The 17703-nt window shown below is 43.9% G+C and overlaps 2 protein-coding genes across 2 annotated transcripts in view; both read right to left on the bottom strand.

Annotated features, from left to right (window-relative positions):
- LOC311116865 (B-cell receptor CD22-like) overlaps positions 1-10605 on the bottom strand; it is a 34254-nt gene extending 23649 nt beyond the window's left edge. Inside the window, exons 1-2 of the mRNA XM_084157460.1 lie at positions 10576-10605; positions 1179-1258 (exon numbers count right to left, since the gene is read on the bottom strand). Of these exons, the coding sequence (XP_084013586.1) occupies positions 1179-1218 (40 nt within the window). The 5' untranslated portion in view covers positions 1219-1258; positions 10576-10605. The remainder of the gene's footprint in view (positions 1-1178; positions 1259-10575) is intronic.
- A 1032-nt stretch (positions 10606-11637) lies between these two features.
- LOC311108519 (interferon-inducible GTPase 5-like) lies at positions 11638-12786 on the bottom strand (the record flags this gene model as incomplete). Its single annotated transcript, XM_084151166.1, has 1 exon — positions 11638-12786. The coding sequence occupies one exon, from the start codon at positions 12784-12786 to the stop codon at positions 11638-11640; it is 1149 nt and encodes a 382-aa protein (XP_084007292.1).
- Between the last annotated feature and the right edge of the window lie 4917 nt (positions 12787-17703).

The raw sequence follows: 17703 nt of genomic DNA, 5'->3' as shown, positions 1-17703 counted from the left end.
AGTAGTTTGGAGCCACTAAGACTCATCCTAGAGCTGGCCACCCGTCCAAACTGAGCAATCGGGGGAGAAGGGCCTTGGTCAGGAAGGTGACCAAGAACCCGATGGTCACTCTGACAGAGCTCCAGAGTTCCTCTGTGTATATGGGAGAACCTTCTCTGCAGCACTCCACCAATCAGGCCTTTATGGTAGTGGCCAGCCTGCTTGGAGGTTGCCAAAAGGCACCTAAAGAATTCAGACAATGAGAAACAAGATTCTCTGGTCTGATGAACCCAAGATTGAACTCTTTGGTCTGAATACCAAGCGTCACATCTGGAGGAAACCTGGCACCATCCCTACGGTGAAGCATGGTGGTGGCAGCGTTATGCTATGGGGATTGGTAGAGCATGGCGCTTGTAACGCCAGGGTAGTGGGTTCAATCCCCGGGACCACCCATACGTAAAAATGTATACACACATGACTGTAAGTCGCTTTGGATAAAAGCGTCTGCTAAATGGCATATTATTATTATTTATTTTCAGCGGCAGGGACTGGGACACTAGTCAGGATTGAGGCAAAGATGAACAGAGCAAAGTACAGAGAGAACCTTGATGATATTCCTGCTCCAGAGCTCTCAGGACCTCAGACTGGGGCGAAGGTTCACCTTCCAACAGGACAACGACCCTATGCACACAGCCAAGACAATGCAGGAGTAACTTCTGGACAAGTCTCTGAATGTACTTGAGTGGTCCAGCCAGAGCCCGGACTTGAACCCGATCAAAGATCTCTGGAGAGACCTGAAAATAGCTGCGCAGTGACGCTCCCCATCCAACCTCACAGAGCTTGAGAGGATCTGCAGAGAAAAATTGGAAAAACTTCCCCAAATACAGGTGTGCCAAGCTTGTAGCATCATACCCAAGAAGACTTGAGGCTGTAATCGCTGCCAAAGGTGCTTAACAAAGGTACTGAGTAAAGGGTCTGAATACTTACGTAAATGTGATATTTCAGTTTTTTATTCTTAATAAATTTGCAAAGATTTCTAAAAACCTGTTTTGCTTTGTCATTATGGGGTACTGTGTGTACATTGAGGAAATAAAACAATTTAATACATTTTAGAATAAGGCTGTAAAGTAACAAAATGTCTGAATACCTTCGGAATGCACATTTCATATGTAACTAAATGAGATAAAATGTTTACCTACCACATAACAGCACCAGAAGAACTGTCAAGAAATGGACCATTGCAACTGTTCTCTTGAGTATCACAATTATAACTGGATATCTGAATTAGAAACATACTATTAGTGTGTGTGTGTGTCTGCATACATACGTGGGAGTGTGTGTGTGTGAGTGTCTGTGTACGTACGTGTGTGTGTGTGTGTGTGTGTGTGTGTGTGTGTGTGTGTGTGTGTGTGTGTGCAAAGCATATCACAGCTGCTATGACTCTCTGGTTCACTGGTTAAGAAGACACTCTGAAATACACTCTGTGCCACTCCCAAAACACTGTCCTTGATGCTCAAGACATGAGGTGATATTCATTCAGCTGTTCTTTTGGTTATTCAATTATTTACCTTTTTCTTTACACCAACAACAGAGACATACAGTGGGGAGAACAAGTATTTGATACACTGCCGATTTTGCAGGTTTTCCTACTTACAAAGCATGTAGAGGTCTGTAATTTTTATCATAGGTACACTTCAACCGTGAGAGACGGAATCTTAAACAAAAATCCAGAAAATCACATTGTATGATTTTTAAGTAATTAATTTGCATTATATTGCATGACGTAAGTATTTGATACATCAGAAAAGCAGAACTTAATATTTGGTACAGAAGCCTTTGTTTGCAATTACAGAGATCATACATTTCCTGTAGGTCTTGACCAGGTTTGCACACACTGCAGCAGGGATTTTGGCCCACTCCTCCATACAGACCTTCTCCAGATCCTTCAGGTTTCGGGGGTGTCGCTGGGCAATACGGACTTTCAGCTCCCTCCAAAGATTTTCTATTGGGTTCAGGTCTGGAGACTGGCTAGGCCACTCCAGGACCTTGAGATGTTTCTTACGGAGCCACTCCTTAGTTGCCCTGGCTGTGTGTTTCGGGTCGTTGTCATGCTGGAAGACCCAGCCACGACCCATCTTCAATGCTCTTACTGAGGGAAGGAGGTTGTTGGCCAAGATCTTGCGATACATGGCCCCATCCATCCTCCCCTCAATACGGTGCAGTCGTCCTGTCCCCTTTGCAGAAAAGCATCCCCAAAGAATGATGTTTCCACCTCCATGCTTCACGGTTGGGATGGTGTTATTGGGGTTGTACCCATCCTTCTTCTTCCTCCAAACACGGCGAGTGGAGTTTAGACCAAAAAGCTATATTTTTGTCTCATCAGACCACATGACCTTCTCCCATTCCTCCTCTCGATCATCCAGATGGTCATTGGCAAACTTCAGACGGGCCTGGACATGCGCTGGCTTGAGCAGGGGGACCTTGCGTGCGCTGCAGGATTTTAATCCATGACGGCGTAGTGTGTTACTAATGGTTTTCTTTGAGACTGTGGTCCCAGCTCTCTTCAGGTCATTGACCAGGTCCTGCCATGTAGTTCTGGGCTGATCCCTCACCTTCCTCATGATCATTGATGCCCCACGAGGTGAGATCTTGCATGGCGCCCCAGACCGAGGGTGATTGACCGTCATCTTGAACTTCTTCCATTTTCTAATAATTGCGCCAACAGTTGTTGCCTTCTCACCAAGCTGCTTGCCTATTGTCCTGTAGCTCATCCCAGCCTTGTGCTGGTCTACAATTTTATCCCTGATGTCCTTACACAGCTCTCTGATCTTGGCCATTGTGGAGAGGTTGGAGTCTGTTTGATTGAGTGTGTGGACATGTGTCTTTTATACAGGTAACTAGTTCAAACAGGTGCAGTTAATACAGGTAATGAGTGGAGAACAGGAGGGCTTCTTAAAGAAAAACTAACAGGTCCGTGAGAGCCGGAATTCTTACTGGTTGGTAGGTGATCAAATACGTATGTCATGCAATAAAATGTAAATTAAGTACTTAAAATTCATACAATGTGATTTTCTGGATTTTTGTTTTACATTCCGTCTCTCACAGTTGAAGTGTACCTATGATAAAAATTACAGACCTCTACATGCTTTGTAAGTAGGAAAACCTGCAAAATCGGCAGTGTATCAAATACTTGTTCTCCCCACTGTATATTGGTAAAAATGTATAATAACTGTATTAAAACACATACCTTATACATTATATATTAATGACTTAAAGTGGAACTGACAGCGTTTTAACTACTTTGGAGATATGAAACAAAAAGACAAACATAATTTCAGTCAAAAATATCAAATTTCCAGTTTATGCTACAAAACCAACTTCATAAGAGGTTTTAACAATAGGTTATATTTGACTGAACATTCCATTACCTACACTAAGGCATTGTTGGCAGAATAGATGGATGCAGTTCAATGCATGATTAATATAATTCACCAATACATTTCTTGTTAGTCCCAAAAATATTGCTATCAGGTTGTAAATCACAGCTGGCCTGGTACATTGTTTGCTGCCTCCATTCAGGATGCACTGTTTCAGTTTCAGTTACGGACTAATGTAACTAAGGCTGGGAATGTCAATACAATCCAACTAGCAAGGGCAGTGATCACAAGTCAGTCATAACGTGGCTACTAGGCTAGCATATCTATTTATGTAGCACGCTAAAAACATGGAGCCTAACGTTAGCTAGATGGCTAGCTAGCTGCTAGGAGGATGTCATGTCATGCCAATGGAGGAATGGGTGTGTGACTGACTTTTTTATGGAGCGAGATAGCCGCCAAAAGGTTAAACGTATGTATCGTTAGGATCGTAAGAAAATCCATACGTAAATTGTTAGGATTGTGAGAAAAGCCATGCGTGAAACGTGAAACGTAAATGTGAAATTTCATCTGTGAACATACAAACACCATGTTACGATTACGGACTAACAGTTCAGCCTCAAATAAATCTTATGTTGCAATTCTGATGTACAATAATACCTTTCAGAGTTTTGGCAGTTTCATCTCACTAACAAACAAAAAAACGTACACCTAACGGCCTGTGAGGAGTTCTACGCGAACAAGCATAACACAGTATTTTAAAAAACGGAAGTCAGGGAAACCGTAAAGAGGTATCCTGCACATTTTCAAGTTAAAATTCTCAATTCTCTATTACTCAGTTGAGTTAACTTCACATTAGGTAGCTAAAGTAATGGATTTGTTTGCCAGCACAAGTCTAGATAGCTGTATTATGACTACAACAGTGAAGTTTCAGTCCGCTAGGTGTATCTCTACAGCATGGCCATTTCTCTGGGTAATGTGGACATCCCCATGCATGCACCTTATCAAAATATCACTAAATCAATATTGCACCATCCCGTTCTCTGCGCTCTGTCTGCAATCATAACCAGTATTATCTACCAGGAATCATTAAACGTAGAATAATAATAGATGTTTGGTGAATCTGTGAATTATGTATCAGCACTGGAGTCTTTACCACTCAAAATATTATTTTATAGAATATGTTTGATATTTATTTCATCACTCAAAATCTTTCCAAAGCATATTCTGTAGGAGGGGTTAATATGAATTTTAAATAATTTTAAATGATTAATATTAATCAGGTCATGAACATATGCTTTGAGCACGTGCTGCTCTGTCTCCGTGACTCAACCATTGCTCTCAAATGTACACACCCCCCTCCGGCCCTCCCCCTCTCCACCATTCACTCACTCACTCAGTCACTCACTCACTCAGTAACAGTCTCCTTACTGCGTGATAGTCAGCAGCACCTCACAGCAAAATATGCCAAGAGTGTGCAAGAGTGTGCAAAGCTATGCTACAAGGCAAAGGGTGGCTATTTGAAGAATCTCAAATATAAAATATATTTTCATTTGTTTAACACTGTTTTTGGTTACTACATAATTCCATATGTGTTATTTCATAGTTTTAATGTCTTCATTATTATTCTACAAAGTAGAAAATAGTAAAAATAAAGAAAAACCCTTGAATGAGTAGGTGTGTCCAAACTTTTGACTGGTATTGTTTATATATTTTTTTAAGAGAAATTGCTGTGCAATTTTGAAGTAGCCCAAAAAAACTCCACCCACGACCGATACATTTTCACCCGCGACATAGTTTTGAAAGTAGCCCCCAATTTGTAGGAAAACCACAACCTTGGCAACACTTGGCCTGTGTGACAAAAGGCTTGTTTGTGTTAAGGCCTACTGTAGCTCTGATTGCCTATAGCGCACCGGTCAGTGTAGACTCCTGTCTTGGACAAGACAGATGTTTTTATTAGATTTATTTACTGCAGTGTCTATTAATTTTCCAAATGCTCAGCAGCTTTCCCGCTCTATATTGCTATAGAATCTTCACAAATGCTTAGTATATGTAATTCCCAAACATTCTAAAGCCCTATTTGCATGGGACTAGTATTACTAGAGAGTGTTGGTTGTGTATTTATTACCATTTCAGACAGAATTAGTTTTTTCCAAACTGCCCCCTGTAATTCTCATATACAGTGGGGAGAACAAGTATTTGATACACTGCCGATTTTGCAGGTTTTCCTACTTACAAAGCATGTAGAGGTCTGTAATGTTTATCATAGGTATAAAAAATAAAATAAAATAAATCATAGGTACACTTCAACTGTGAGAGACGGAATCTAAAACAAAAATCCAGAAAATCACATTGTATGATTTTTAAGTAATAATTTGCATTTTATTGCATGACATAAGTATTTGATCACATACCAACCAGTAAGAATTCCGGCTCTCACAGACCTGTTAGTTTTTCTTTATGAAGCCCTCCTGTTCTCCACTCATTACCTGTATTAACTGCACCTGTTTGAACTCGTTACCTGTATAAAAGACACCTGTCCACACACTCAATCAAACAGACTCCAACCTCTCCACAATGGCCAAGACCAGAGAGCTGTGTAAGGACATCAGGGATAAAATTGTAGACCTGCACAAGGCTGGGATGGGCTACAGGACAATAGGCAAGCAGCTTGGTGAGAAGGCAACAACTGTTGGCGCAATTATTAGAAAATGGAAGAAGTTCAAGATGACGGTCAATCACCCTCGGTCTGGGGCTCCATGCAAGATCTCACCTCGTGGGGTATCAATGATCATGAGGAAGGTGAGGGATCAGCCCAGAACTACACGGCAGGACCTGATCAATGACCTGAAGAGAGCTGGGACCACAGTCTCAAAGAAAACCATTAGTAACACACTACGCAGTCATGGATTAAAATCCTGCAGCGCACGCAAGGTCCCCCTGCTCAAGCCAGCGCATGTCCAGGCCCGTCTGAAGTTTGCCAATGACCATCTGGATGATCCAGAGGAGGAATGGGAGAAGGTCATGTGGTCTGATGAGACAAAAATAGAGCTTTTTGGTCTAAACTCCTCTCGCCGTGTTTGGAGGAAGAAGAAGGATGAGTACAACCCCAAGAACACAATCCCAACCGTGAAGCACGGAGGTGGAAACATCATTCTTTGGGGATGCTTTTCTGCAAAGGGGATGGATGGGGCCATGTATCGCGAGATCTTGGCCAACAACCTCCTTCCCTCAGTAAGAGCATTGAAGATGGGTCGTGGCTGGGTCTTCCAGCATGACAATGACCCGAAACACACAGCCAGGGCAACTAAGGAGTGGCTCCGTAAGAAGCATCTGAAGGTCCTGGAGTGGCCTAGCCAGTCTCCGGACCTGAACCCAATAGAACATCTTTGGAGGGAGCTGAAAGTCCATATTGCCCAGCGACAGCCCCTAAACCTGAAGGATATGGAGAAGGTCTGTATGGAGGAGTGGGCCAAAATCCCTGCTGCAGTGTGTGCAAACCTGGTTAAGACCTACAGGAAATGTATGATCTCTGTAATTGCAAACAAAGGTTTCTGTACCAAATATTAAGTTCTGCTTTTCTGATGTATCAAATACTTATGTCATGCAATAAAATGTAAATGAATTACTTAAAAATCATACAATGTGATTTTTTTGATTTTTGTTTTAGATGTCGTCTCTCACAGTTGAAGTGTACCTATGATAAAAATTACAGACCTCTACATGCTTTGTAAGTAGGAAAATCGGCAGTGTATCAAATACTTGTTCTCCCCACTGTATGTCTCTGTTGTTGGTGTAAAGAAAAAGGGGGGAGAGATGCATAAAGTGCTTCATTTCTAAACGGTAAAACAGATACAGTAATATATATACCGGTATATATATATATATATATACAGTGAGGGGAAAAAGTATTTGATCCCCTGCTGATTTTGTACGTTTGCCCACCGACAAAGAAATGATCAGTGTATAATTTTAATGGTAGGTTTATTTGAACAGTGAGAGACAGAATAACAACAAAAAAGTCCAGAAAAACGCATGTCAAAAATGTTATAAATTGATTTGCATTTTAATGAGGGAAATAAGTATTTGACCCCCTCTCAATCAGAAAGATTTCTGGCTCCCAGGTGTCTTTTATACAGGTAACGAGCTGAGATTAGGAGCACACTCTTAAAGGGAGTGCTCCTAATCTCAGTTTGTTACCTGTATAAAAGACACCTGTCCACAGAAGCAATCAATCAATCAGATTCCAAACTCTCTACCATGGCCAAGACCAAAGAGCTCTCAGAGGATGTCAGGGACAAGATTGTAGACCTACACAAGGCTGGAATGGGCTACAAGACCATCGCCAAGCAGCTTGGTGAGAAGGTGACAACAGTTGGTGCGATTATTCGCAAATGGAAGAAACACAAAATAACTGTCAATCTCCCTCAGGCTGGGGCTGCATGCAAGATCTCACCTCGTGGAGTTGCAATGATCATGAGAACGATGAGGAATCAGCCCAGAACTACACGGGAGGATCTTGTCAATGATCTCAAGGCAGCTGGGACCATAGTCACCAAGATAACAATTGGTAACACACTAGGCCGTGAAGGACTGAAATCCTGCAGCGCCCGCAAGGTCCCCCTGTTCAAGAAAGCACACATACAGGCCCGTCTGAAGTTTGCCAATGAACATCTGAAAGATGTTACAATTAGGCCCTTCATATGTAGGCTATGCGCAGCACTTCGTTCAATTGATCGAATCAGTTATTATTTTCTTGCTCAAACCGCGAGCAACACCTGTCAAACTCAGACATTTTTCTCAAAACACAGGGATGTCGATTCACACGGGACTGGTAGGCTATTATCTGAGGAGCTTGGAGTTTGAAAAAAAAAAACAGTAGGTTATTCTGTCTGGAATACATTACCAGACCTCCCCCAGTCAAAAGTTTTGCTCACATCTGAAGGCTGTGGGGCATTTAGGAAGTTTTCCGCCCTATTCGCACGGGACTAATATTACTATAGAACGTCAGTTATGTAATTATTACCCTAACTTTGTTTCCATTGAACATGCCATACAAATAAAGCCATTTTAATTAATTATATGAAATGTGCCTTGGTCCTCCTTTCTTTTTGATGACCAATTTACTGTGAAATGTACTATGTAATTATTACCCCAGCATGTGTACATAATTACATTACCTTAGCTCCCCCAGTAAAACTTTTCCCGTCCGAATAGGGCTTTCTACACCGGATCGCTAAATAAAATATTATGGCGACACTATACCAAAGATGGTTTGGTAAAGATGGTTTGGTATGGTTTAGAAACTTGGGAACCAAGCTCGAGTTATCGGTGTAGCCGGTAGCCAGGAATTGCTGAAATATCTTCGCGCCAAGAAAAAAAACTCCAGGCTTCGGTCATAACTGTCAATGTATAAATAAATACAATTACAGGAGGCAGTTTGGGAACAACTAATTCCGTACGAAACATACTCTGAAAAAACGGATATTCGGGGGTAGTAAAAACATAACCAACGTTCTCTAGTAATATTAGTGCGAATAGGGCTACAGTATTCTTCCTGGGCCTGGGGGTGTATATGAATGGGCGAAGGCCATGCAGCCGAAACGCGTCGGAGTTTTTTTTTTAAACGTTGTCATACATGCCATACAAATAAAGGCATTTTAATTAATTATATGAAGAGTGCCTTGGTCCTCCTTTCTTTATGATGACCAATTTACCGCTTTTACCAAAGAGCACCTTCTGTCTACCTAAATCTACTATTGTGTACCTTAGCAGTGCTTCCTTTCCTTCGTTTTTTTTCTACAAGGGTTGGGCGATGTCTGGAATGACACATCGTCCCATCGACCTGTCCAAACATCGTTGATATAGGATTGTATTGTCTATTTCTTTTCTTCTTTTTATTTACAGGGGGCAGGGGGGAGCGCCTCGTTGAGTTGCCTAGCAACGCTGTAAATGGTCTGTAATGAAGCCTGTGTCATGCACAAACCACCGATTAAAGTCTAATCATTAGACTACAATGTGCAAATCATCTTACCAATATTGTATTTTCTTGTGTGCAAATAAATAAATATAAACCAATCATACGGTGATGTGTGGTACCGATAACTTTGAATGGTGATTTGGAATCAAACGTTGTAGGCCTACAGTGTGATACGAGACCATTTCAATGGTGATTTTGGACAATTAGATCGAGTGCGTATGTTAACGATAGACGACATCACTGGGCAGAGCTAAGCAAACAGTTATACTCAGTGCGCAACAGCGGACCAGCGCAGAGCTCACATCCTAAAATGTAATCGGAGGAGATGATGACCCACTGGCATGGTGGAGAGAATGAGGGTCGATTTCCGCTCTTTGCCCACGTCGCCCTAAAATACCTCTGCATCTGTGCAAAAAGCGCTCCGTCTGAATGTGTTTTCAGTAGGCCTACAGCAGGCAATATTGTTACCCACCTCTGCAGTCTATTAAACCAGAAAAGGTTAACATGATTGTGTTCCTTGCCAGAAACCTTTAGGTAGATTAATTTATAATGAAAAGAAAAATAGGCCAAATGGTTCTCGTTGCACTTTTTATTTGTTTAATTTTCAAAGCCTGTATTCACAGATGCGTCTGTGACGAAATAAATGTAGTCTATGCCAGAATAAACACTTCCACAATAATATAAATATCTGTTTAGAAGTTTAACTTGTACAAGTAACGTTAACTGAAAATGATATTGACAGTAGCCTAGTGTAGGCCTATATTATTGCCTGTTTGATGGCGCCACCCAATTTGTTTTTCCTAAAGCTTTGGTCAGGTGGAGGCCAGGAACTTAAGTTTAAACTTCCCATTCGATTATTCTATCATGCAATTGTTGGTTCTCTCTCTCATTATTACCATATCATTGAGACAGAAATATCTAAATGACTGTACATGTTCATATAAGAAATGTATTGGTGACACTTTATAATTACTTATATATTAGAGTGAGAAATGTTTGTTTACGGTCATACTGAGCTGATAATGTGAAATACATAATGTGCACATTGAGACAGGAACTGACAGCATTTAAAAAACATGAAATCTTATTAAAAGCTGTTCATATCAATGTGCACATTCTGTATTTCATATTATCAGCTCAGTATTACCGTGAATAAAGATGTATCCAAGATACATTTCTCACTTTATAATGGGTAGACATAGGTAAAAAATAGCAAACATTCACAAAATTATTTCTTCTTACCTCAGAAGTGATTCGCTGTGATGACTGTCTCGTGAAAGATATCTGCAGCATATCTGTCTTCTCAAAATAAGGATGAGAAACTAAAAGAGGAACCTTTCTGCCAGGCATTGCATTTGTTTTTGCATGTCCATCCAAGCATGACAGACAAGCATCTATTTGTATGATTTGGGGTTGATGATGGAGGGAGGTACTGTATCTATTTTCCATTCTGCACTGTACAGTACTGTATTTGTGAAGTGAGCTTAACCTCACTTCATCTGTCAGATGTTTTGTTCAAATTTACAGTATGTGTAGTGTGTGTGGTTGTTGTACATGAAGAACATGAGGCACCGTACTGTACAATACTTTCTGAGTAAAACCGTGCTGATTGAAGCAGACATACAGTACCGACACATATTTGTCTGTGAAAATATGTTATTGCATATAAAGACGACATGCTATACTGCCCAAGTTACTTGATTCAAGTTGAATAACTCCTATTCACATTGGCACTGCTATTGATTGTGAATGACAAAACATGTAAAAGCCCATTGTAAAAAAACGGAGCAAAAGTGATATGAAAATAACAGGGTCACATTCATTAGGCAGCAAACGGAAAAAAATGTACTGAAACATGGACTTGGATTTTGCTGCAGTGGGCTAAATCAGGGTCACACAGAGTGCTTCTTGGTAGTCTTTAACAAATCTACTTTGAAACAAAGGTATACACCTCACACGCATGGATCTGGGCTTAAAAAAATAAGACACCTCTACCCTGTCAGCTATAGAGTTGAAATGTATAACATTTTGAGTTTGCGTCCCAATATTACACTTTACACACATCACAGAAGACCGAAACTGTTTGACATAGAAACACCAGATTTTCTGCAGGGTTTTTGAAATAGTGTTTATTATGAAAAATATTAATACCATTTTACCCATGAGGCCACTAGGTCATTTGACTGCAGGTAAGGTCTATGTAATGCACATTTGCGTTTCCATTGCCAAATGTTTTACAACTTTTTTCATTGCACTCCCTAATGAATATGACCCAGGTATTTTTAGCCCTCCTCTTGACCTCCTTCATTTCCCCTCCCCTATACCAGCAGCAGCCAGTATCTTCTCTGCGTCAACCCCCATCTCATCGATGGCCACATTGAGAGCCTGCAGCATGGCAGTGAAGGAACGACCGGCTGAGCGGGCGTGCCTGGGCATGGCCATCTCCACCAGCCGGGTTGTGTTCGTGGTCAACTCCTTCTCTGCCGCTGCCAGCCGAAGCTTTACCTCCCCCTTGGTGACTTCAGCCGACAGGTTACACGTCCGCAGGGCTTTGAGCCTTGCCGGGTCCACGCCGCGTTGCCGTGCCAACCGCTCCACGGATTCATCATCCAGACAGAGCGAGGCCCTGGCCTTGGTGAGGATCCTCACACCCACTCTGGCGTCCACCATGGAGGCCACCAGGGGCACGGGGATGGCCGACACCCCGCCAGAGAGTGACGCGGCCGCCCAGACCAGGGCCTTGAAGGCGTCCCTCTTCTGGGTGACCAGGACTGGGGAGAGAGTGGGCAGGGCCAGGAGGAGGGCATGGGCCCGGATCTCTGGGAGGTCCCTCTCCATCTCCTCCAGGAGGCCTGGGAAGTCAAGTTTCTCCAGACAGGAGGGCCTCACTAGGAAAACCTTAGGCAGGGCCACCCCCTGGGCCTTCAACAACTCCAGGCTGGCCTTACGCCTCTCCTCCAGACCCTTTTCTGTGTCCTTCTCTGAGGCCAGCAGGGCAAAGTACACAGTGTCCCTCTGCACAGAGCGTGCTTCCAGAAACACCGCCACGCTGTTGGCCTGGAGACTCTGTGTGAACGCCATGACCACCACGTTGTACCGCAGGAACTTCACTCGCTCCATGTACCCTTCCGGGTCAAAAGGCAAGGCTGCGGGGGTGGGTGGCAAGTCCCAGAGCCTGAAGTCAGGGTGCTTGGGATTGGGATAGATGGACATCTCCTCTGGAGGAGTGGGGCAGGGGGACAGGGCAGCTCCTTCATCCTCAGGTCCCAGGCCGCGGAGGGCGTTGATGAATGCAGACTTCTCAGGACACCGCTCTCCTGCCACGGCCAGGTTGATCCGGCTGATCAGGAGGTCCTCCACAGCATCCTTGACATCTGACAGCTTGTTGTTCTCAATGGACTCTTTGAGAGTCTCCAGGAGGTTCAGGCTGTGAGATACAACATCTGCTGCCATGGCTGTGAGAGAGGTGAGGTTGGTCATTAGCATAGAACAACACAAAGGAACACACACACATCTTAATAGTGGAGGATTACATTTCTTGGGCACGTAATTGATCAATTCAATTGATAATTGATTATCTGTTATGTCCACGCAGTTTAATACTGAGGTATTTATTAGTCTCTGAATAGAAGGCAAGAACAAACGCTAACATACAGTGCAGCCCTTGAGGACCTTACTGCTTAGTCAATTGGGGATAAGTGGGAACACAATAAAACCGTTTTTTAACACAATGCATCAGATTTTAGGTATTTAACAGAATAATAATGTACATAATTGGTCAAATTACAGTATTGGATAAGTAGTAAGTGTTGTGTAAACAAACACACAATCTTAGATCCAAATAACTGTCTTGGTCTACAGTACTAATGTATGCTACTGTCTATGCCTTACCTTAGACCTAGATGGAAAGCCCTAAGGGCAGACGTTAAAAGGGAAATACATCCTTATCCAATGATTAATAGCAGATACTGTATATCCTCAATACAAGTGAAGTGTGCTGACTGTGTCTGCTAGATCTATTTACAGGCTCTGTACTGTGAGTGGAACATTCTAATCCTGTAATCCCACCCTTAATCCAGTATGAGTGTGAGCACATACACACGACAGAGTCCATGATGCTCACACTGACAAGTGGCAGGTGGCAGGTGACGTGGACATGGTTTTTTTCATCTTCATTTTCTTCTAATCCAAACCTGAGGAATAACACAGGTGTTTGTACATGGGTTTGTTCAGTAGCTCTTTAAGAATTCCTTGATTGCTACAGGTTAGTTTCTCTTCTTCAACACATAATTTCACAGTTTGGTATTAAAACGAAGAAGTAGGGTGTAACTGATAATGCATTAATTTACTCTATTGATACTTAGTCTGATGTGAGTTTCCAGCCAGGGCCTCATGCCTGGATATCTGTTAAAGTAGCAGTTCTATGATACACAACAACTTCCTACAGTACCAAAGAAACAACCACCACAACACAATCAGATTTCTAGTGTGAAAGGGAGTTGGATAGTGTCCATTTCCTGCTACTTTAACTCACACACACACCTCTTTGTGTTTTGTGTTTAGAGGAAACCATGCGAGAAACCTCTGCCGACATCTGAGAGTTTCAGGGTTAATTTTAAACATCTGCTTTCCAATCAGAGCCTGTTGGTCTGTCTTCACTTACACTAGCAGATGGTTGAGATCACCTTAAATCAGTTTCCTTTTCTGATAAATGAGTATTATGATAAAAGCTCAAACTGAGAATGGGTTTAGAAGTGGGCTTGTAAACAATGTGGCTTTGCAGTTATCGTGTCAAATGGAGTGTCTCCATTTAGTGGTTGTTTATAGGACATGATCTTGAACGGATACATCTTAATTAAATCAACATAGAATAAATGGTGAATGAACTGGATTAGTTCTATAGAAAACATCTACTGTTCTCTACAGTCATACCATCTGTATAGTCACTGTCCAATACAATTTGTGGAGATAATAGACATCCAACTTGTGACACCATGTATTACAGAGGAGGCTGGTGGGAGGAGCTATAGGAGGACTGGCTCGTTGTAATGGCTGGATTGGAATTAATGGAACAGAGTCATACATGTGGTTTCCATATGTTTGATACCATTCCATCTATTCCATTCCAGCCATTACAATGAGCCTGTCCTCCTATAGCTCCTCCCACCAGCCTCTTCTGCTGTATTAATAAGTAGACGGGACACCATAGTGTTAACTTTAGGAACGTCTTTACCAAGATAAAACCGTATATTGATACAGAGCATATTTAAAAAACCAAAAACATAATTTACAAATTCTTTGAACAAATTTCAGATAAAAAACAACTAAAATACACACAACCATCAAAAGTAAGGTAGTGCCTCAATATATAGGGTTAGGGTTAAATCAAAATGCAAAAACATGAAAGGACAAAGGAGAAAAACGAGAAATGGTTAGACCTCTACTTCTCCAAACCACATCTTAGTCAGTCCTTCCCCATGGTGACTACTAACTGTAAGTCGCTCTGGATAAGAGCGTCTGCTAAATGACGTAAATATAAATGTAAAATGTGACACAAATACAGAATCATTACAAAAGTAATATTACGTAAACTTATTTTGCAAATACTTGTTATCTGTGTGCAACTAGCAACAAATTGTAATAAACATTTACAACCACCAGGTAGATACCGGGTGACACAGGGCTGAAATTTTTTTTTTCTCCAAAACTACACTGCTCAAAAAAATAAAGGGAACACTAAAATAACACATCCTAGATCTGAATGAATGAAATAATCTTATTAAATACTTTTTTCTTTACATAGTTGAAAGTGCTGACAACAAAATCACACAAAAATTATCAATGGAAATCAAATGTATCAACCCATGGAGGTCTGGATTTGGAGTCACCCTCAAAATTAAAGTGGAAAACCACACTACAGGCGGATCCAACTTTGATGTAATGTCCTTAAAACAAGTCAAAATGAGGCTCAGTAGTGTGTGTGGCCTCCACGTGCCGTTATGACCTCCCTACAATGCCTGGACATGCTCCTGATGAGGTGGCGGATGGTCTCCTGAGGGATCTCCTCCCAGACCTGGACTAAAGCATCCGCCAACTCCTGGACAGTCTGTGGTGCAACGTGGCGTTGGTGGATGGGGCGAGACATTGTCAGGGCGTGCTGTAGGTGTAGTGGTGGAATCAAACGCAGGACTCAGAACGATAATCCAAAGACTTGTATTAAAGCCAAAACCAAGGCAAAAGGACAACTGGCCCGAAGGCGAAAATACGCACGAAGGCGAAATAGTAACAGCGCACAAACAGGTGCGAAAATACTCCAGCGCAGTGGAGAGAAGCTCAACCGAGCGAAACACACGACTGACGAAAATCAATTACACACAACACTAGACAAACACAACGAGAAACTTATAGGACACTAATTACGCCCAAAATAGAAACAGGTGTGAAAACAAACAGACAAAAGCAAACGAACATGAAACATACAACGGTGGCAGCTAGAATTCCGGAGACGACGAACGCCGAAGCCTGCCCGAACAAGGGAGAGAGGCAGCCTCGGCCGAAACCGTGACAGTACCCCCCCCTTGACGCGCGGCTCCAGACGTGCGCCGACTCCGGCCTCGGGGACGACCAGGAGGACGCGGAGCAGGGCGCGTCGGATGCCCCCGATGGAATTCCGTCAGGAGCGACGGGTCCAAAATGTCTCTCCTCAGCACCCAGCACCGCTCCTCCGGACCGTACCCCTCCCACTCCACTAGATACTGGAGACCCCCCATCCGACGTCTCGAATCCAAGATGGACCTCACGGAGTACGCCGGTGCCCCCTCGATGTCCAACGGGGGCGGAGGAGTCTCCAAGATCTCATTTTCTTGGAGTGGGCCCGCTACCACCGGCCTGAGAAGGGACACATGGAACGAGGGGTTAATACACTTATACTCCACAGGTAGCTGTAATCTATAACATACCTCGTTCAACCTTCTCAGGACTTTAAATGGCCCTACAAACCGCCGACCCAGTTTCCGACAGGGCAGGCGGAGGGGCAGGTTTCTGGTAGAGAGCCAGACTCGATCACCAGGTGCGTACACCGGTCCCTCACTGCGGTGGAGATCAGCGCTCGCCTTCTGACGTCGGAGGGCCCGCTGCAGGTGGACGTGTGCAGCGTTCCACGTCTCCTCCGAGCGCCGCGCCCACTCATCCACCGCAGGAGCCTCGATCTGGCTCTGCTGCCAGGGTGCCAGAACCGGCTGGTAACCCAACACACATTGAAATGGAGTTAGGTTAGTGGAGGAATGGCGTAGGGAATTCTGGGCCATCTCGGCCCAGGGAACGTACCTTGACCACTCCTCCGGCCGGTCCTGGCAGTATGTTCTGAGAAACCTACCCACATCCTGGTTTACGCGTTCCACCTGCCCATTACTCTCCGGGTGGTACCCCGAGGTGAGGCTCACCGAGACCCCCAACCGCTCCATAAACGCTCTCCAGACTCTGGAGGTGAATTGGGGACCCCGATCAGCCACAATGTCCTCGGGTACCCCGTAGTGCCGGAACACATGGGTGAACAGTGCCTCGGCAGTTTGTAGGGCAGTAGGAAGACCCGGCATGGGGAGCAAACGACAGGCCTTAGAGAACCGGTCCACAACGACCAGGATAGTAGTATTCCCTTGGGAGAGGGGAAGGTCTGTTATAAAGTCCACAGAGAGGTGGGACCATGGTCGTTGTGGAACGGGCAGGGGTAGCAACTTACCCCTAGGCAGATGTCTAGGCGCCTTACACTGGGCGCACACCGAGCAGGAGGAAACATAAACCCTCACATCCCTTGCCAACGTGGGCCACCAGTACTTGGCACTAAGACAGTGCACTGTCCGGCCGATACCCGGATGTCCAGAGGAGGGTGACGTGTGAGCCCAATAGATCAATCGATCCCGAACCTCGAGCGGAACGTACTTCCGACCCTCCGGGCACTGTGGTGGACTAGGGTCGGTGCGTAACGCCCGCTCGAGTTCAGTATCGACCTCCCACACTACCGGTGCCACCAGACACGACTCAGGCAGTATGGGAGTGGGCTCCACGGACCTCTCCTCCGTGTCATACCGCCGAGACAGCGCATCTGCCTTGCCATTCTGTGACCCAGGGATGTACGTGATTTTAAAAGTAAACCTGGTCAAGAACATACTCCATCTTGCCTGGCGAGGGTTCAGCCTCCTCGCCGCCCGGATGTACTCCAGGTTACGGTGGTCCGTCAAAATGAGGAAAGGGTGTTGAGCCCCCTCAAGCCAGTGCCTCCACACCTTTAGAGCCTGTACCACGGCTAACAGCTCCCTGTCCCCTACGTCATAGTTCCGCTCCGCCGGACTGAGCTTCTTAGAATAAAAAGCA

Source organism: Coregonus lavaretus (assembly GCF_964263955.1).
Source record: "Coregonus lavaretus genome assembly, chromosome: 3".
Taxonomy (NCBI): domain Eukaryota; kingdom Metazoa; phylum Chordata; class Actinopteri; order Salmoniformes; family Salmonidae; genus Coregonus; species Coregonus lavaretus.
Note: the sequence above shows the minus strand (reverse complement) of the source record. Positions and strands in the feature narration are given on the sequence as shown.